This window comes from Symphalangus syndactylus, chromosome 14 (assembly GCF_028878055.3).
Source record: "Symphalangus syndactylus isolate Jambi chromosome 14, NHGRI_mSymSyn1-v2.1_pri, whole genome shotgun sequence".
Lineage (NCBI taxonomy): Eukaryota > Metazoa > Chordata > Mammalia > Primates > Hylobatidae > Symphalangus > Symphalangus syndactylus.
Window position 1 is genome coordinate 15606344 of NC_072436.2, and position 22384 is coordinate 15628727.

At 45.6% G+C, this 22384-nt stretch overlaps 1 protein-coding gene across 2 annotated transcripts in view; it reads right to left on the reverse strand.

Annotated features, from left to right (window-relative positions):
* NPLOC4 (NPL4 homolog, ubiquitin recognition factor) overlaps positions 1-22384 on the reverse strand; it is a 76688-nt gene that overhangs the window by 27916 nt on the left and 26388 nt on the right. Inside the window, exons 8-12 of one of the 2 annotated variants that reach the window (XM_055241448.2) lie at positions 20367-20546; positions 16231-16317; positions 13112-13183; positions 11990-12116; positions 3465-3625 (exon numbers count right to left, since the gene is read on the reverse strand). In XM_055241448.2, coding sequence (XP_055097423.1) covers positions 3465-3625; positions 11990-12116; positions 13112-13183; positions 16231-16317; positions 20367-20546 — 627 coding nt within the window. Of the gene's footprint in view, positions 1-3464; positions 3641-11989; positions 12117-13111; positions 13184-16230; positions 16318-20366; positions 20547-22384 lie in introns of both variants that reach the window. The other variant, XM_055241447.2, reaches the window with a different exon arrangement.

Genomic DNA, 22384 nt, shown 5'->3' on the forward strand with positions numbered 1-22384 from the left:
TCACTAACAGAGGGCAAATAAGCACTCTATGAAAACAACAGAATGATTAAGGAAATGTCACATATTTCATGACAAAAGGGAGCTCCATTCCTAAGTGCAAGAAACTTACAATAACGCATGGAAATAAAAAAGCAAATTTCCAACCTGAAAAGGGTATTTAAAAATAATCCTACAGCAAACTCACAGTTAACGATAAAATCCTAAAAGCACTTGCTTTACGATTAATAGCAAGACAAAGGTGCCAGAGACTTCCACTGCCATACAGTGCTGTTTGGGAGATCTGAGGCAACATTGGGAAAAGCCCAGAGAATGAGAAGGGCTGATGATGGAAAGGATAATACGTGCAGGAAATGCGAAAGACTAAACTTATAAATAATAATACTGAGGAACAGATAGCAGTTGCTGGATACAAAAATTTACCTGTTTCAAACAGCAACAGTTTAAAAATGTAATTTTAAAATAGTGCTATTTTGTAACACGCTTAAAAAAAATTAAAGTACCTAGGAATAATCTAACAAATGATACATAAGACCTCCACAGAGAAAATTGAAAACCTTTCTTTTTTCTTTTTGAGACAGAGTCTCGCTCTGTCGCCCAGGCTGGAGTGCAGTGGCGCAATCTCGGCTCACTGCAAGCTCTGCCTCCCGGGTTCATGCCATTCTCCTGCCTCAGCCTCTCTGAGTAGCTGGGACTACAGGCGCCCGCCACCACCCCCGGCTAATTTTTTGTATTTTTAGTAGAGACGGGGTTTCACCGTGGTCTCGATCTCCTTACCTCGTGATCCGCCCGCCTCGGCCTCCCAAAGTGCTAGGATTACAAGCGAGAGCCACCGCGCCCAGCCTGAAAACCTTTCTAAGAGACATTAAAGAACATGGGAACGAGGCCGGGCAAGGTGGCTCACGCCTGTAATCCTAGCACTTTGGGAGGCCGAGGCGGGCGGATTGCCTGCTGAGCTCAGGAGTTCTAGACCAGCCTGCCCAACTGGGTAGGAGGGAGGAAAGGGAGGCAGGGGCCTGAATCCAAACCAGATAAGAAGAGCCCCAGCAAAGCGGACTGTGGCACTGAGATGGAAAGCCCCTTCCCTCCTCCTGCAGGAAGTGAGTGCTGGGAGATGAGGGTCTGGCAGAGACTCTGGAGACACAGGAATTTCAAACATGCAGCCATTCTCCCCCCTCAAGATGTTTGCAGCTGGGTGTGGTGTAATCCCAGCACTTTGGGTGGCCTCACAACTGTAATCCCAACACTTTGGGTAGCCAAGGTGGGCAAATCGCTTGAGGCCAGGAGTTCAAGACCGGCCTGGCCAACATGGTAAAACACAGTCTCTACTAAAAACACAAAAAATTAGCCAGGTAGGTGGCACACGTCTGTAGTCCCAACTACTTGGGAGGCTGAGACACAAGAATCGCTTGAACTCAAGGGGCACAGGCTGCAGTGGGCCGAGATTGCGCCACTGTACTCCAGCCTGGGTAACAGAGCAAGATTGTCTCAAAAAAAAAGATGCTTGCAAAAGTTTTAAGGTACATGGGATACCTACATATTTAAGCTGTATGAGGCATGAGGAAAACAAGAAACTTCTGGACAGAATGTATCTCCCAGCCTTTCAGGGCCAATGAGACAAAGATTTATGGAAGACTGTCACCTCACAGAGAGCTCTACCAGGCTCTCAGATGGCACCCCTAAGGTGTTACACTGTAGAAAAAGGGAAGGATCGACAATAGACGAAGTCTCATCAAAATGCAAGTCAGCTCTGACCAGCTACTTGCCATCTGGATGGAGATGGACGGCTCACCACCACCACGTTTCCCATGGAGGAAAGGAAAGCCCTCTCTGGAAGAAGACACCCTGCTGGAGTCTCTGGCTTGTGATACACAATGAGCAGCACACCACACACACTCGGCACACCAGTAACAAGGACAGACAGACAGATGGTCCACAGAAAACACACTGCAGCTGCAGACCCACATACGCTAACCCATAATTAGAAAACAAATCAATCAATTAAAACCGATGCAGAAATAGCAGGTGATATGAGTTAGTATATAAGAACATTAAAAGTTAATATGGGTCGGGCGCAGTGGCTCACGCCCATAACCCCAACACTTTGGGAGGCTGAGGCGGGAGGACTGCTCGAGGCCAGTAGTTCAAGATCAACCTGGCCAACATAGTGACACCCTGTCTTTTTGAAAGAAAAAAACAAAAAAACAAAAACAGAAACAAAAATTTTTTTTTGTTTTTGAGACGGAGTCTAGCTCTGTTCCCCAGGCTGGAGTGCAGTGGCACGATCTTGGCTCAATGCAAGCTCCGCCTCCCAGGTTCACACCATTCTCCTGCCTCAGCCTCCTGAGTAGCTGGGACTACAGGTGCCCGCCACCATGCCCGGCTTTTTGTATTTTTTTTTTAGTAGAGACGGGGTATCACCATGTTAGCCAGGATGGTCTCGATCTCCTGACCTTGTGATCTGCCCTCTCAAAGTGCTGGGATTACAGGCATGAGCCACCGCACCCGGCCAAAAAAGTTAATATAACTGTATCCTCTATGTTCAAAGAGTTAAGTAGAAACACAGGAAGCAATTAACAACTTAAACTTCTAGAATGAAAACTACAATGTCTGAGATGAACAATATGCTGGATGAGATTAACTGCAGATGAGACACTGTAGAAGTCAAGATCAACGAATGTGAAGACTAACAGAAACTATCCAAAATGAAACACTGAAAAAGACTGAAACAAAATGAACAGAGTATCAATAAACTGTGGGACAATTTCAGGCAGCCAAATATATGTGTAACTGGAGCCCCCAAAGGAGCGGGAACCACAAAAAGAAAAAACATTGAACAGCTGCAACTGGCAGGATTCTAAAAAAGGTCCCTAAACATCTCCCACTATCTTCTCATCTCCACCCCCATCCTTGAGACAGGGTCTCACTCTGTCACCCAGGCCTGTAGTGCAGTGGCACCATCATGGCTAACTGCAGCCTTGACCTCCCCGGACTCAGCTACTCAGCCTCCTGAGTAGCTGGGACTACAGTTCATGCCACCACATCTATTTTTTGTAGAGACAGGGTCTCACTGTTTGTCAGGCTGGTCTTGAAGTCCTGGACTCAAGCGATCCTCCTGCCTTGGCCTCCCAAAATGCTGGGATTACAGGTATGAGCCACCATGCCAAGGCCCCATCTTCTCATCTTTAGAAACTGAGACTGTCTGTGTTGCAATGGTCGGATTTGGTGTTACTGATCTCAAACCCAGTGCATGTAGCTCCACTTCTGGTGAGAAGCCCAAACACCATGGAAGCATGAGTAGCTAATATCCAGCCCCAGAAACGTGACAGAAGCCTTTAGTGACAAGCAGGGTTCAACTACAGCTGATGAATGGCTGCTATAGGCAGAATGCGCCCAAATTAGAAAGGTCCAAGACAGGTTCACACCATTCTCCATGTACAGAATTCTTTTTCTTACAATACTTTTACCTTATAAAACACATCAGGCACGTACTGCTCACTGCTAGACTCCTTGGCGTAGCCAAGCTCCGGGGCGTCCTTGCACGGCAGCAAACACTCATCACGGACCAGTGCCATACACTGATTGGACACCTGGTACCCTTCAAAGTGGACTTGGTTGTCAGGACCACCTGCAAGAGAGAGACCTTTAAAAAGAGTCTACCAAACGGCATTCAAAACCAGTCCATATCTGTTAACTCTTCACCTCTGATCAACAGAAAAAACAAACCCTCAAGAGTTTGTCGGGGGTAAGAGTTAAAAAATGTTCAGTAGTCAGCCGGGTGCGGTGGCTCATGCCTGTAATCCTAGCACTGTGGGAGGCCAAGGCAGGCGGATCACAAGGTCAGGAGATCAAGACCATCCTGGATAACACGGTGAAACCCCGTCCCTACTAAAAATACAAAAAATTGGCCGGGCGTGGTGGCGGGCGCCTGTAGTCCCAGCTACTCGGGAGGCTGAGGCAGGAGAATGGCGTGAACCTGGGAGGCGGAGCTTGCAGTGAGCCAAGATTGTGCCGCCGCACTCCAGCCTGGGTGACAGAGTGAGACTCCGTCTCAAAAAAAAAAATTCAGTAGTCAACTGATGGGTGGCCACAGCACAAGACCTAGACATGCAGGTCAGGACACCCTGCAGCTCCACACACACTTGGCTCCACAAACAGGTGCCACCAAGGACGTGCTCTATTAGAATCAGGAAATCAAGATTGTTAAACTTTTGAAAAAAAGAACAAAAAGAAAAGGCTGGGTACAATTGCTCACGCCTGTAATCTGGGCACTCTGACAGGGCAGGGCGGGAGAACTGCCTGAGCCCAGGAGTTTGAGACCAGTCTGGGCAACATAGTGAGACCGTATCTTTACAATCAATCAATCAAAAAAAAAAAAAAGATTGTTAAACATTGTCTAGCATCTGCCCCGAAAGCCAGGCTCAGTGTCATCAGCACTTGGACTCCTGGTTCATAATAACACCAGGGGTGTAAACAGCAGACAGATCCCTAGGTTCACGGTAAGGATGGGAGGATAAATTCATCTGGAGGCAGACAGATGGGGGAGGGGGTGGGAGAAGAGCAAGACGGCAACTATTTTTAATACAATCCAGTCACTGTATTGTATACACAGCAGCCTCTGTCTTACAGAAACCTACACGGCCACCACGCACAGTCAATGCCACCAGGCGTCATCACACAGTGTGGAGGTGCAGGTGCCACTCCACGGCTGTGGGCAGACCTGGGAGCCCAGCTCCTCCACGGTTTCACCCTCCACACCGCCCACCCCGTTCTTCTCTCCCAGTCTCCACTTCATCGAAGCCTCCAGAATGACTTCATGTGGCGACAAGAGAACTAAAGATCATGGCTGAGAGGCGGCAGTGTGGTCCAGTTAGACCAGGTCCCTGAAGTGAGCTGGGCAGATGATGCCATGGGGGAAGCCTGAGCCTTTGGAGGAGGCAGGCATGGGGGAGACACCCACCCAACCACAGAGGTGTGCTTCCAGAACTGAAGTTACTCACTGACTACAATCTCAAGTTACTCGCTGACTACAATCTCATTATTTATTTATTGTTTTAGAAGTAAGGTCTTACTATGTTGCCCAGGCTGGTCTCTAACTCCTGGCCCCATGTGATCCTCCTGCCTCAGCTTCCCAAAGTGCTGGAATTACAGGTGTGAGCCACTGTCCCCAGCCCTCAACATTTGTTATAGCTTTGGATGAAAAAAAACCCTCAATACCTCTATTTCAGTTTCTTTGACAAAAAGAATCATTTATGATCAGAAAACAGAAACATAGTGCATGTGGCTTTCAAACATGCATCAGAAAGCAAACCTGACGGCCACACAATCAAAAAAGGTGAGGGAGGAGACAGAGCTGGCTGCCACGAAGCTCTCAACGCACATAGGAGGCAGGTGATGGCTGGCTTCAAAACCCTGGGTCAAACTGGCTCCAAAGGCACCGTTCACTAGCATAGGATTTTCTCCCTGCCCCAAACTCAAATGCTCAGCAGGTAGCCAACTCTGCACAACTACTAATATCTCAGCAAAGATACAGGCACCTCACTTGCCCGTGTGCTTGGTGGCATAAATGGCACTGAAAGAATGCAGGGCTCAGAGGGAGCAGAGGCAAACGCTGGACAGAGCGCCAGGGAGCCACGGTGCAGACATCTGGTTAGGACACCATGAAAACCTGGACTGGGCTTGGCGCGGTGGCTCACGCCTGTAATTCCAGCACTTTCGGAGGCCAAGGCAGGCAGATCACCTGAGGTCAGGAGATCAAGACCAGCCTGGAAAACATGGTGAAACCCTGTATCTACTAAAAATATACAAATTAGGCCGGGCGCAGTGGCTCATGCTTGTAATCCCAGCACTTTGGGAGGCCGAGGCGGGCGGATCACGAGGTAAGGAGATCGAGACCACGGTGAAACCCTGTCTCTACTAAAAATACAAAAAAATTAGCCGGGCGTGGTGGCGGGCGCCTGTAGTCCCAGCTACTCGGAGAGGCTGAGGCAGGAGAATGGCGTGAACCCGGAAGGCGGAGCTTGCAGTGAGCCAAGATTGCGCCACTGCACTCCAGCCTGGGTGACAGAGCGAGACTCCATCTCAAAAAAAAAAAAGAAAAAGAAAAATATATATATATACAAATTAACCGGGCATGGTGGTGTGCACCTCTAATCCCACCTACTTAGGAGGCTGAGGCAGGAGAATCGCTTGACCCCAGGAAGTGGAGGCTGTGATGAGCTGAGATCACACCACTGTACTCCAGCTTAGGCAATGGAGCAAGACTCCATCTCCAGAGTAAAACAAAACAAAACAAACAAACAAAAAAACCCTGCTCTGGTGTTTAGATTGGTCACTAACATGATAGGTCATTCAAGAAAGAAAAATCTAGCAGTTGAGAATAAGAGAAAAATGGAAAGCAGTATTTATAAAACTGAAGACTGTTTATAAACAGCAAAATTGGCCATATGGATAATTTTCAAGGGTAAATTCACTGAGATGAACTGCAAACTCCCCTTTCCACATGGAGCAGCAGGAAATACATGTCCTGATGGGTTTGTGTAACCCTGCCGGAACGGCTGGCAGGACAAGTTAACTATCATGCCCTTCACAAATCAGCAAGTCAGGAAATCCCTACGTGGGAAGGATCACAGGGCCTACAAAGAGGCAGTGACAAAAAAACCTCAGCTGCTATTGAATCTGAATGCATTTCTGGTTTTTTAACCAGATCCCCAGCAAGTAATTTTCACAGCCTGTAAATTTAGAGTATGCTAGACTATGAGGACACAGATGCCCAGCCCAGTGTGGGGGGTAAGTTCTACAGTGCACTGTCCTTCCACAAGGCCCCTCAGGGTCACTCGAGCAAAGCGCACACTTCATTGGGGCTCTTATACTCCCAACTCTCATGCCAGAGAATACCTGAGTACAATGAAAGGGGAAAGGGGAGGAAGGACAGATGCAGAGGGAGAGGCGAGGCCTCCACATCCCAGCCAGGACCTGAGTGCTGCCGGCAGGGGCGCCACGCACCCTGCGCCACATGGCTCAGTCTGCACCTTCCTGTCTAAGGAGGGACATGGGACGGGAATGCAACAAGTACAATTTCCAACAGCGCTATGGGGTCCCCACGTGGCCGTGACCAAGAAACCCTAACACAGGGGAAAGAGCACACTTTACTTGAGTTAGAAAACCTTCATCCGAGCTGTAGTGATTAAAAATACGCATGAGGATAAGCACTCCTCAGTCGGCCACCACCCTCGGGAAAGGGAGACCATGGCGAGTCTGAGCACCAAGAGGGGTGATTCCCACAGACACAAAGGGGCTGTCACTGCCTATCTGCTTATAAATTAGGTTATTTCGGTCGGGCGCGGTGGCTCACGCCTGTAATCCCAGCACTTTGGGAGGCCGAGGCGGGCGGATCACGAGGTCAGGAGATCGAGACCATCCTGGTTAACACGGTTAAACCCCGTCTCTACTAAAAATACAAAAAATTAGCCGGGCGCAGTGGCGGGCGCCTGTAGTCCCAGCTACTCGGGGGGCTGAGGCAGGAGAATGGCGTGAACCCGGGAGGCAGAGCTTGCAGTGAGCCGAGATTGCGCCACTGCACTCCGGGCTGGGCGAAAGAGCGAGACCCCGTCTCAAAAAAAAATAAAATAAAATAAATAAATAAATAAATAAATAAATTAGGTTATTTCTTGTCTCTCAGTTCTAAAACCTTTCAGTAAATGCCAATTCCAGAGGCGAAAAAAGCCCAAGGACGATCTATATAATCTCTCAACTCTCAACAAGGGGTATGACTCAAATTCAAGGTCATAGCCCCCAAGTTAGAAACTGTAATTCTAAAAATGTGCCAGTTCTTCTGGCCCATGGAATAATTTCTCCACAGAAACAGTAATTAGACTGGGCACAGTGGCTCACACCTGTAACCCCAGGACTTTGTGAGGCCGAGGCAGGCGGATCACTTGAGGCCAGAAGCTCGAGACCAGCCTGGCCAACAGGTGAAACCCCGTCTCTACAAAAAATACAAAAACTGGCCGGGTGTGTTGGCGTGCACCTGTAATCCCAGCTACTTGGGAGGCTGAGGCACAAGAATCATTTGAACACAAAGGCAGAGGTTGCAGTGAGCCAAGATTGTGCCACTGCACTCCAGCCTGGGTGACAGAACAAGACTGCCTCAAAAAACATTAAAAATAAAAATGAAAGATCCTCAATTTCACTCAGAATAAAATAGACATTAAAACCACACTGAAATACTATGGAACTGTTCCATATCCCACAAGACTCTGAATGCCCGCTACACACTTATGTAGGCAAAAACCACTACTTACAATGATATGAGATTAGAAGCAATTCTATTTTATAAATAGCCATAAAACAGACAGGCACAGTTTTAATGCACACTGAATTATCTGGGACTACAATAGTGTAAGCCGAGGCAAGGGCACACTCTTCTGCTTGGAACTGGGTGGAGAGCTGTTGAGCCTCTCAGGAAGCCATGTTGCTGACGGCAAGGCCAGCTGAGAGGCCTGGACCCAGCCCTGTGCTCAGCCCTTGCCCACACAGGCCAGCACGGATCCCGCTGTGCTGTCCTCACGAGTCAGTCCAGAAGCACTGACACACCTAAACATACGACTTTACTCTGTTTCTTTCCTATCACTTTCCGTTGATGTTACAGTTAGGATACTACTCTGCCTTCCATTTCAGAATTCTGTGTGTTGGCAGCCTACATTAACTATGTTACCCATGAATTTTATTTCTGCATAGTAAAGGGGTATCACAAAGTATTCTAAAAACAGGAGTTGAGTCTGATAGGCTTGGAAACTACCAGCCTACACTACTGTACCCAGATATCAGCCTACACGTGGCAGGGGTGTGGGGATGTGACACCGAGAAGACTATGACGACACTTTTCTCCCCGTCTCTAAATACAATGCTGGCCAGGCAGAATTCTAAATGACATGAGCGCCTTTGTTCTCTGCTCCCCTCCTGGGTGCCCAGTGCCCCCTGCCTGATGCTCCAGCTGCTCTCCAGCTACCCTGAGTCCCCCACCATGACAGCACCCTTCCCAGGGTGCCCTCACTAACAGGTTCTGTAACGCAGAATTCCCAGACCCTCCTTCAATCCTAGCCCAAATTCCCAACCCTTCCCTTAAGCACTCAACCCAAGCAACAACTTAGGAAAATAAATCTGACTCAACTAATTCACATGTGAAATAGTTAACATGCATTAATTATTAACATAATTAACATGTGAAAGATGCCTATCACTCCTCAAAAAGTAAATTCATTTCAAAAATCCATCTAAATGCACCTTAAATCAAGGAACTACAGGCTGGGCAACACAGCAAGACTTCATTTCTACTAAAAATTTAAAAATTAGGCCAGGTGCAGTGGCTCACGCCTGCCATTCCAGCACTTGGGAGGCCGAGGCGGGCGGATCACGAGATCAGGAGATCAAGACCATCCTGGCTAACGTGGTGAAACCCCGTCTCTACTAAAAATACAAAAAAATTAGCCGGGCGTGGTGGCAGGCACCTGTAGTCCCAGCTACTCGGGAGGCTGAGGCAGGAGAATGGCATGAACCTGGGAGGCGGAGCTTACAGTGAGCCAAGATCGCACCACTGCACCCCAGCCTGGACAAGAGTGAGACTCCGTCTCTGGGGAAAAAAAAAAAATTAAAAATTAGCTGGGCGTGGTGGTGCATGCACGTAGTCCCAACTACATGGGAGGCTGATGGGGGCGGATCACATGAGCCCAGGAGTCGCACCAGTGAGCTGTGACTGCACCACTGTGCTCCAGCCTGGGTGACAGAGCAAGAACATATCTCAAAACAAACAAACAAACAAAAAACACAAAAACCCAGCAAGCTCAATAATATGCAGCAAAGTGCAAAAACTTCTGCAGTCAGCTTGAACATTTTTCTTTCTTTCTTTTTTTTAAATGTTTTTATTTATTTATTTTTTGTAGAGACAGGGACTTGCCATGTTGCCCAGGCTGGTCTCAAACTCCCAGTCTCAAGAGATCCTCCTGGCTCAACCTCCCAAAATGCTATGATTACAGATGTTGTAATCCCAGCACTTTGAGAGGCCAATGAGGGTGAATCACTTGAGGTCATGAGTTCAAGATCAGCCTGGCCAACAAGGCAAAACCCAGTCTCTACTAAAAATACAAAAATTAGCCAGGCATGGTGGTGTGCACTTACAATTCCAGCTACTCTGAAGGATGGGGCACAAAAATCACTTGAACCCAGGAGGTGGACGTTGCAGTGAGCCGAGATTGCGCCACTGCACTCCAGCCTAAATGACAGTAAGACTGTCAAAAAAAAAAAAAAAAAAAAAAAAAAAAACCCGCTTTTTTGCTTTTTTTTTTTTTTTTGAGATGTAGTTTCACTATGTCGCCCAGGGGAACATCCTTGTCCATATATACGTATAAATACATATACATATATATATACGTATAAATATATACACGTATAAACATACACGTACAAATATATACACGTATAAACATACACGTACAAATATATACACGTATAAACATACACGTACAAATATATACACGTATAAACATACACGTACAAATATATACACGTATAAACATACACGTACAAATATATACACGTATAAACATACACGTACAAATATATACACGTATAAACATACACGTACAAATATATACACGTATAAACATACACGTACAAATATATACACGTATAAACATACACGTACAAATATATACACGTATAAACATACACGTATAAATATATACACGTATAAACATACACGTATATATACACGTATAAACATACACGTATAAATATATACACGTATAAACATACACGTATAAATATATACACGTATAAACATACACGTATATATACAGGTATAAACATACACGTGTATATATACGTATAAATATATATGTATAAATATATATGTACATATATACGTATAAATATATATGTACGTATATATACGTATAAATATATATGTACGTATATATACGTATAAATATATATGTACGTATATATGCGTATAAATATATACGTACGTGTATATATATACGTATAAATATATATACATATATACGTATATATACACACATATATACGTATAAATATATATACATATATACGTATATATATACGTATATATACGTATAAACATATATACGTGTATATATACACGTATATATGTATAAATATATATACGTATGTATATATACGTATATATACACACGTATATTTATACATATATATACACGTATATATATACGTATGTATTTATACGTATATATGTATACATATATACGTATATATATATTTATACGTATATATTTATACGTATATATACGTATATATGTATACATATATACGTATATATTTATACGTATATATATATTTATACGTATATATATGTGTGTGTGTATATATATATGTATATATATGCTTTTTTTTCTTTTCTTTTTTTGAGACAGAGTCTCACCTTGTCACCCAGGCTGGAGTGCACTGGTACAAACTCAGCTCACTGCAACCTCCGCCTGATGGGTTCAAGTGATTCTCCTGCCTTAGCTCCTTGAGTAGCTGGGATTACAGGTGCCCATCACCACGCCCAGCTAATTTTTATATTTATAATAGAGATGGGGTTTCACTATGTTGCCCAGGCTGATCTCGAACTCCTGACCTCAAGCGATCCACTCGCCTCGGCCTCCCAAAGTGCTGGGATGACAGGCGTGAGCCACCACGCCCAGCCAAAAAAGTGGACTTTTAATGAGAGCACTGGCCTAGAGGAGAGCTCTGCGGAGGTCCTGATTCTGTTATGAGTTTTGGGGTTTGTGTTTATAGTTTTATGCTGTTAAGTTCAGAATTTTTACCATAAAAAGAAAGGAGGAATTTATATCCCACATGCCCAGTAAGAAAGTCCAGTATAACTAAGTTAAGGATAAAAAGCTACCAAAAAGAGGAACAAAATATATTAACGAGGTGGTAATATTTACAGTACAAACTGTCCCTGTTATACCTGTAGCCACTGCAGTAACAAACTTGGATCCAAAATGTCCATCTGGAGAGAGCCGGCACATGTTGGGATGCTTGTTCTGGAAGTCTCCTGCAGTGATGCACTCTTCTGAACTTAGGAAATAGGTGTCCTAAGACAAGAGAAGCAGCCTATCAAATTTTACAGCATCATGCCAAAATATACTTCTATTTCTTCTTTAAAAAATAAGAACTAAGCCAGGAGCACTGACTCACACCTCTAATTCCGGCACTTTGAGAGGTGGAGGCGGGAGGTCCACTTGAGGACAAGAGTTCGACACCAGCCTGGCCAACACAGCAAAACTTGTCTCTACCAAAAATTTAAAAATTATCTGGGTATGGTGGCGCACACCTGAACCCAGGAGAAGGAAGCTGTAGTGAGCTGAGATTGTGCCATTGCACTCCAACATGTGCAACAGAGCAAGACTCTGTCTCAAAAAAATAAAAAATAAGAACCAAACTATAAAACTCAAAACCACTTTGAAACAAGTATCTACAATTCCTAACCATTACCAATTCCTCACCTAAAACCACCCACGACTAGGAAGACCAGAAGCACTATGCAAACCACCCCGCCCTGGGCTGAGCCCTGAAAGTCACTGCTTTGTAAAGGTAAGATGCGTTTAGCTCTATGAGACCAAGAGATCCGGCCTTCACTGATCAAGAAGAACTTCTTGAAAAATAATGGGGCCTGAGGGCTGGGCGCGGTGGCTCATGCCTGTAATCCCAGCACTCTGGGAGGCCAAGGCGGGCAGATCACAAGGTCGAGATCAAGACCATCCTGGCTAACACAGTGGAACACCATCTCTACTAAAAATACAAAAAAATTAGCCGGCCCTGGTGGCGGGCGCCTGTAGTCCCAGCTTCTCCGGAGGCTGAGGCAGGAGAATGGCGTGAACCCGGGAGGCATTGCTTGCAGTGAGCAGAGATTGCGCCACTGCACTCCAGCCTGGGCGAAAGAGTGAGACTCCGTCTCAAAAATCATAAATAAATAAATAATGGGGCCTGAAAGCTAGAACCAGCGGTGCAAAGAGACCCTGATAATGCAGGCAAACACCATCTGTAACCAAGCCATAGGGCCACACGCACAGTCCTGTCTCCACCTCACCTTATTTCGACTGTAGCGGACTGTACCCTTTCGGGTATCTTCTGAGACGAGGTCTGTAAATATCCAGCCAACCTTAATAAAAAGGAAAGTATCTTTTAAACATCTCCTCAAGATAGATGATGAATGGCTGGGCGCAGTGACTCACGCCTATAATCCCAGCACTTTGGGAGGCTGAGGCAGGAGAATCACGAGGTCAAGAGATCGAGACCATCCTGGCCAATATGGTGAAACCCCATCTCTACTAAAAATACAGAAATTAGGCCGGGTGCGGTGCCTCACGACTGTAATCCCAGCACTTTGGGAGGGCGAGGCGCGTGGATCACCCGAGGTTGAGAGTTCGAGACCAACCTGACCAACATGGAGAAACCCTGTCTCTACTAAAAATACAAAATTAGCTGGGGTGGTGGCGTATGCCTGTAATCCCAGCTACTTGGGAGGCTGAGGCAGGAGAATCACTTGAACCCGAGAGGCAGAGGTTGCAGTGAGCCAAGATCGCGCCATTGCACTCCAGCCTGGGCAACAACAGCGAAACTCCATCTCGAAAAAAAAAAAAAAAAAAAAAATTAGCTGGGCGTGGCCGGGCGCGGTGGCTCACGCCTGTAATCCCAACACTTCGGGAGGCCAAGATGGTGGATCACGACGTCAGGAGATCAAGACCATTCTGGCTAACACGGTGAAAGCCCGACTCTACTAAAAATACAAAAAAATTAGCCGGGCGTGGTGGCGGGTGCCTGTAGTCCCAGCTACTCGGGAGGCTGAGGCAGGAGAATGGTGTGAACCCAGGAGGTGGAGCTTGCAGTGAGCCGAGATTGCATCACTGTACTCCAGCCTGGCCCATAGAGCGAGACTCCGTCTCAAAAAAAAAAGATAGATGATGAATGTTTTCTGGCTTCTGCCCAGAGAGCTTAAAAAGAATGTTCTCAGTCAGAAACTCCTTTTTGTGAGCCAGGTTAATCTACATCAACAGGTTCCTCAAGTAAGATGCCAGGCCACACCCAGGGATCTCCATCTCTGTTCAGTAGAAACTGGCCACCCTCCCTCTGGTGCTGCTGGGTTAGAGATGAGTTTCCTCAGCACCAGCTCTGCCCAGCACCATGCTGGATGCAAGAGACACAGCAGTGAGTGAGACCAACAGAAGGTGGGTGAAAAAGGCACTTAAACTCCCAAGAGGAAGACAGACAACAAGCAAGCAAATAAACATTTCAGAGAGTAGGTCTTTCCCGACAAGCTAAGAAAAAGGATTCCTAGAGAAAGACACATAATATAAAAGGGGTAATACAATGCAGACTTCACACAGCTGCTCCTGGGAGCTCCAGCTCAAGGCCGGAAGGAAGCATCTGAGGGTCTCAGGATCTGAAACCCATGACCTAGCATCCCCTGCACGTTCAGTGTGGCAGTGCCTGTGTGCTGTGTGATCCTTAGGCCCGCCTCTGCCTGTGAATTCCTGCAACAGAAGCCTGTCACAACGCCACAGGAGCAGTACTTGAGTCCAGGCAGTTGTCACTTCTGTCCTCGGGAAGGATCTGCCGCCCATGACTCTCTCCAGCACTACCTGACACACAACTCTTCCCATCCATCCCCGGCAGACATGACTAGCCCACTGGGAGACTTTCACTGTCTTTAAAGATGCCCCAATGAATGAAAAACCCAAGGTGGTGGCAACAGAGAAAATGACACTTAAAGGGTTAATGTAATTATGCAGTAAATAAAGCAAAATTAAAATCAAACTGAGAAAAATAAGGGCTTAGGAACTCGTATTTTGGGCCAGGCAGGGTGGCTCACGCCTATAATCCCAGAACTTTGGGAGACCAAGGCGGGTGGATCACCTGAGGTCGGGAGTTCAAGACCAGCCTGGCCAACATGGTGAAACCTCATCTCTATTAAAAATACAAAAATTAACTGGGCGTTGTGGCGGGTGCCTGTAATCCCAGCTACTCGGGAGGCTGAGGCAGGAGAATCACTTGAACCCAGGAGGCAGAGGTTGCAGTGAGCCAAGATCGTGCCACTGCACTCCAGCCTGGGTGACAGAGCAAGGCTCCACAAAAAAATAAATAAATAAATAAAATAAAATAAAAAGAGAAACTTGTGTTTTGGAGAAAATTATTTAAGTAATTTCAAGATTATGAACTATAAGATTATAACAAATTAGGTCAAAAAATTGTACCAATCTCTTTTAAACGAGAGAACTTCCAGAATTTGAACGAAAATATGCCTCTAAATGAAGATGTTGACTCCTTGTTAGAAACAGGATGTTTCTTTCCTAAGAGAGTAAAACTATGTGGACTGCTCACTGACACTACTAGGTTTTAGGTCACATTTGCAGTCTCACCCGCTTCATCTGTAGAGAAGATTAAATAATCTAGAGATTATTTTTCATGGTCTGAGTTGATTAGGAAATAAAGGATAAAACATACTTATTAACATTAAACTTGTAAGATATGTTCAAATTCATGGCTCTACATGAATTTATTAAAATCGTTCCTGGGAATTTTATCAATAATGTCAGATAAACCAGATCAATAGAATAAAAAAGTTAATCCTTTTCTCATCTTCTGACTGTTCCATGAAACTAGGAAGAATTGTAGGCTCAGAGAGCTAAATTATAAACAGGAAATTAAATGATGATTGATGACGGAACAGCAGAAGCTTCAAGTGCGTGGCACGGAACATGAACACTGTCAATGGAATGCCAGCCTTGACTGTCCTCGGCTTCCAAACTACATGAAGGGAGAGCTCAGGCAGAAGGGACACACATGCACAGGGGAGCCAGCAGGGGTGCGGCTGGGGTCTGACTCCTGCTTCTGTTTCCCACTTGAAGCAGTCCTCATGAAGTGTGGCTGGAAGGCTGAAATATAACAGCCAGATCTGCACTGGGATTTTTTTTTTTTTTATGCTCAAGAAAACGTTCTCATTTTAGTTTAAGTCAGAGGAACATAAAAGTTATTGGTGCCCAACAAACACACATGAAGTTTCAAAACATATGTTGCCTGCACCTGACCTTGTGCAGCTGGGGAGAGCCAGTCCCCCACACAGCCCAGCCACTCCCCCAACTCCCCCTGGCCTGGATTCCCAACAGAGCCTGGACATGCCCTCTGCTTGGCTGCCGGATGCCTCAGTACCTTCCGCAGGCCAAGTTTGGCAGCAATTTCATCGACCACTTCAGCTTTTGGATCCTCAAGAAGCTCCAAGCTGTTCTGTGTACCAATCTGCAGGGAATCAAAGGGAGAAGATGGACTTAGAGCAGAGGGCTCAGGAAGCAGCACCCCAAGCCCTTCCACTTCCAGCTCCAGGTCACAAGGAGTGCTGGGGGCCTCCTTGTCAGAAAGGAGAACTACAGCCACAGATAAAACACATGCGACACGCCTCCCGGCTTCTCTCCTTCTCGGGTTGTGCTGCATCTTTTACCAGGGCTGCAACATGTGGCATGCAGGGCCCAGCTGATGTGTGCTGCACAGCTCTGCATCAGGAGCGTTCAGGACTAAGGGAAGGTCTATACTCTGCCTGTTTCAAAAGTTCTTCATCAGGGAATTAAGTTACTTTCAAACTTCCTTGGATAAGTAGCTTCACTCCAAACAGGTTTGGCTAAATTAGGCAAGACTCAAACTGTAAGGTAACATCCATTCCCAGAAAACAGCCTGGGAAAATCTGTGTGCCACTCCTGCAGGGACAATGCTTGGCTTCACAACTAAGATACTGAGTTAGAGAGACACTATGAACCCCACAGAGAGCGATGAGCTCACCAACCCAGGTGTTCAAAAATCAACCACCTCCTTCCATCTGGCACAGGGCAGTCAATGAGTTGTAGCTTCGACTGGCTCCCATACAACTGAAACCAACCACAGCACATCACTTCCCAGAGTGGACCAAGCTTACATTAATGTTCACTTAAATGTAGCTTGCGGGTCATTAATAGGTATCATTCCATGCAGAAACCCCAGCCATAAGAATAGGAAAGGTAAAGGTAATCCCAAATTGAGTTACAGTAACTGGGCATATCCTTGTAAATCAGTCAAAATCTGGCAAAAACACAAAGAAGTTTACGTTTGCTGGATATTACCCATATGGAGGTCATTAATACCTCCAGAACATAGGTTAAATCACAAACTCAGAGAAAAATCTAAGAAAAGGACTTGTTTAATGACATGTGGCAGCATAAGCTGCATAAGCAAATTTTTGTGTGTGTATTTTTAGTAGAAACGGGGTTTTGCTGTGTCAGCCAGGCTGGTCTTGAACTCCTGGCCTCAAGTGATCTGCCTCACCCCTACAAAGTGCTGGGATTATAGGCGTGAGCCACCACGGCTGGCCTCAATTATACTTTTAACAGAACCGTTGAGCTCTCCATGAAAGAGACCCTTTAAAAAAACTGAATCTGAATACTTTGTGCTTCGAAAAGCAGCATCCTGAGTACAGCACAGTGACCTAAGGATTGAGACTTCACTGGCGGGGTCTCTACTGCCATCTAGTGTCTCTTTTTAAAAGAACCATGGCAAGGCCTCATGAAACACTACATCTATTGCTATGCAAAGATACCAAAAATGTCACTGAAAACCCATATAAATACAGCCAAGAAAGACACACATTTGTGCAGGGGCCACTAGAAAGCCTGTACACCAGCTATTACCCATGCATAGCCTGCAGTTTCAGACTCTGATCAGCAAACTCTGAAAGCAGCTGCAGGGCACTCCAGCCCGCCTCCCAGTAAGGTTATCTAAATAGGAGGCTAGCCATCCGGTGATCTCCACAAGACAGTGTTAGGTGGAAAAAGTGCACATAATATAGTATAGGCACAAAGAAACAAAGAAGGCGGATAGTATGAATGTGTGTGCATGCACGTGTGTGTGTGTATGTGCTTACACTAAAAATGTCACACATACAAAAAAAACAAAACTAGCCAGGCTCAGTGGCATATACCGATAGTCCCAGCTACTTGGGAGAAAGAGGTAAGAGGATCTCGCTCAGGAGTGAGACCTTGTTTCAAAACAAAACAAAACAAACAAACAAACAAACCCAAACTTTTGCCAGGCACAATGGCTCATGCTGGTAATTTTAGTACTTTGGGAGGCCAAGGCAGTAGGATCACTTGAGGCCAGGAGTTTGAGACCAGTGTGGGCCACACAGAGACCCTCTCTGTATAGAAAAAAAATTAAACAATTAAACAATTTTAAAAAAATCAGGCCGGGCGCAGTGGCTCACGCCTATAATCCCAACACTTTGGGAGGCTGAGGCAGGTGGATCACGAGGTCAGGAGTTTGAGACCAGCCTGACCAACATGGTGAAACCCTGTCTCTACTAAAAATACAAAAATTAACCAGGCATGGTGGCAGCACCTGTAATCCCAGCTATTCAGGAGCCTGAGGCAGGAGAATCACTTGAACCCGGAAGGCGGAGGTTGAAGTGAGTGGAGATCGTGCCACTGCACTCCAGCCTGGGCGACAGAGTAAAACTCTGTCTCAAAATTAAAAAAAAAAAAAAAAAAATCAAACTTCCGAAGTCCAACTAAAAAGATTTTAGGCTGAGCATGGTGGCTCACGCTTATAATCCCAGAATTTCGGTAGGCTGAGGCGAGTCAACTGTGTAAGCCCAGGAGTTCCAGACCAGCCTGGGCAACATGGTGAGATCTGTCTCCACACACACACACTATATATATATATGTATATATATACACATATATACATATACATATATACACACACACATACACACACACACACAAATATATATAAAAGTCAGACATGGTGGTAAACGCCTGTAGTCCCAGATACTTGGGAGGCTGAGGCAGGAGGATTGCTTGAGCCCAAGAGGGCTGCAATTGAGGCTGCACTGAGCCGTGATGGCACTACTGCACTCCAGCCTGGGCAACAGAGTGAGACGCTGTCTCAAAAAGAAAAAACGTTTTAAATTCTAGGGGCTACCTACAGAGGAAAGCAGGGTAAAGGGAAATGAATATACCTTGTTTGTAAATATGACTTTGGAAATGTGCACATTTTTTTTCTTTTCCAACTTTTAAAAATATTTCTGGCTGGGCACAGTGGCTCCTACCTGTAATCCCAACAGTTCAGGAGGCCAAGATGTGAGGATCACTTGAGGCCAGTAGTTCAAGACCAACCTGGGCAATATAGCGAGACCCTGACTCTACCAAAAATTTAAAAACTAGCTTGGCATGGTGGCATGCACCTGTAGTCCCAGCTACTCAGAAGGCTGAGGCAGGAGGATCGCTTGAGCCCAGGAGGTCAAGGCTGCAGTAAGCTATGATTGCACAACTGCACTCCAGTCTGGGCAACAGAGCAAGACTCATCTCTAAAAAATAAATAAATAAAAATTAAAAATGTCTAACATACAGCTAATTTAAAGAATTTTACAACGAATACTCATATACCCACCCCTAGATTCAGCATGAACATTTCCTGTGCACTATCTGTCCCTCTAGTCACCCATCAATTCATTTTATTTTTCTATTGGATTTCAAGTATATTACAGACATAAATGTACTTCTCCCTAAATAGTACAGCACGCATATCATTAACTAGCATTCAATATTTGTTTACTTTTTACTTTTGCAATAAAATGTATGTAAAATATACTACATAAATATTATACATAATTACAAAACAAACTGAAATTTATATAAATATGCACACACAGCCCAATTCCTAAAAACCGGAAATACAATGTGTAACTAGTTGGTGGCATAATCATACCGAGGGAGCCTTCCAATGACTTCCAAGCACAGTGACTAGCTGTGCACACACCCTACGGGATATACCCTCAGGACACTTCTTTCCCCTCCAAACAAATCTTAAATTGTTATCAGTCCTACTTTGGTGGCAGTTTTTGTTACTCTGGTAACACTTTGGTGATTGGTGCTAAGGTGTGTCTGTGGCCTTCTCCATGGTTCCTAAGACAGTGACTGCTGCGTGGTGGAAGAGACACAGAATGACAAAAGGAGGACTGAGCACCTGGACATTACGGAGGCAATGAGCAAACCTGGACACAGCAGATGAGATAAAAACACTGGATCAATAGTGGCAAATGTACCGGTTGTGTAAGAAAATATCCTTATCCTTAGGAACATACACTGAAGGTTTTAGGAGCCATGATCTCACTCTCCAATAACTCAGAAAATGCTGTGCATGTGCACCGGCGTGTGACAGAGGGGCACAAACAACAAAGCGAACAGGGCAAGGCCTCTCCGAAAAGGCGTCCCCCACAGCCTCCAAACACAGAAACTCAGGAACTTGAATCCCGTCATGTTTACCTGAGGTGGCTCATAAATCGCAGCCACTTCAGCCCTGATGCCAAGGGGAATGTCTTTGTGCTCCGTGTACCGTCCATATAAGTACCCGAAATGCTGGTTCCCTGTCTTTCTCCAGAAGTCAAGAAAGCGGTCAGCGACGGTATGATTCTCAAACATGATATTGTCCACATGCCTGTACTTCTGTAGAGTTAACAAGAGTGGGCTGATGAAAACATGCCATCAAAAAGAAATCACTTGTTTTTCTAACACAAACCATTCATAAATATCTTTTACCTAGTTCTTTAAAAAACAAACCAATAGGGTGTGATGGTGCATGCCTATGGTCCCAGATACTCAGGAGGCCGAGGCTAGAGGATCGCTTAAGCCCAGGAGTTCAAGTCCAGCCTGGGTGACAGAGTGAGACCCCTTGTATCTTAAAAAATAAACATCTGGGCTGGGTGCGGTGGCTCACGCCTGTAATCCCAGCACTTTAGGAGGCCAAGGCGGGCGGATCACGAGGTCAGGAAATCGAGACCATCCCGACTAACACGATGAAATCCCGTCTCTATTTTTTTTGTATTTTGTAAAAATACAAAAAATTAGCCAGAGCCAGGCGTGGTGGCAGGCGCCTATAGTCTCAGCTACTCAGGAGGCTGAGGCAGGAGAATGGCGTGAACCCGGGAGGTGGAGCTTGCAGTGAGCTGAGATGGCGCCACTGCACTCCAGACTGGGCGACAGAGCAAAACTCTGTCTCAAAAAAAAAAAAAAAATAATAATAATAATAATCTGCTATTCTATTCAAAAAATAAAAACAATACACATTACTTAAGAAAAAAACCAGTCAGGCATGGTGGCTCATGCCTGTAATCCCAGCACTTTGGGAGGCCGAGGCAGGCGGATCTCTTGAGGCCAGGAGTTAAACCTCAAAAATTATTCAACACAGTGAAACCCTGTCTCTACTAAAAATACAAAAATTAGCCAGGCATGGTGGCTCACGCCTGTAATCCCAGCTACTTGGGAGGCTGAGGCAATAGAATCGCTTGCATCTGGGAGGCTGAGGTTACAGTGAGCCAAGATTGCACCACTGCAATTCAGCCTGGGCTACAGAGTGAGACTCTGCCTCAAAAAAAAAAAAAAAAAAAAAATGCTCTGCCCTTTAGACCACTTCAGAGTCCAGTGGTGGGACAGGGGGGTATAGGAGGATGGAGATGGGTTTCATCTATCAATAAATTCAAAATAATTCCATTGTGATTTAACCTAAAATACAGGTTTTCACAATCTCTAGTGCAAAAAACGAACGAGTTTTTTTTTTTTTTTTTTTGAGACGGAGTCTCGCTCTGTCACCCAGGCTGGAGTGCAGTGGCGTGATTCTGGCTCACTGCAACCTCCGCCTCCCAGGTTCGTGATTCTCCTGCCTCAGCCTCCTGAGCAACTGGGACGACAGGCGCCCACCACTACGCCCGGCTAATTTTTGTATTTTTAGTAGAGGTGGTGTTTCACCATATTGGTCAGGCTGGTCTTGAACTCTGACCTCAGGTGATCCGCCTGCCTCAGTCTCCCAAAGTGCTGGGATTACAGGTGTGAGCCACCTTGCCCGGCCAAAATAAAGTAGTTTTCAAGAAGAAAAAAGGAATAGAGAACAGGAGGTTTCCAAAAAAGTCAAGGAGGCCATGGAATTCTCTCTAAGGAGCCGTTTTCTCTAAGGGCACAGCGGCAGCAGGAAGGCGAGGTAGGCTACTCTCAGAGGCGGGACAAGGACAGCAGAACATCCAGAAAGGCCGGAACGCCCCCTCCTTCCTGAGCCACATTCTCTCCTTAAGCCAGCCTGGACAGGTGCTCAGAGCTGGTCCAAGGGGTGCCCCTTTACCAACCTTCAGAGCCAGTTTCCTCACAACCACTGAGGATTTTAAATAATCACCAGGAACATTCTGCCTCCATACGAGCCAGCAAAACAGGGAACTGAGGGCTCGCACTCCATACCTCCAAGAGCAAGAAGTCTTAAAAATGACATATTCAGTGTACCACTTCAACAAAAGGAT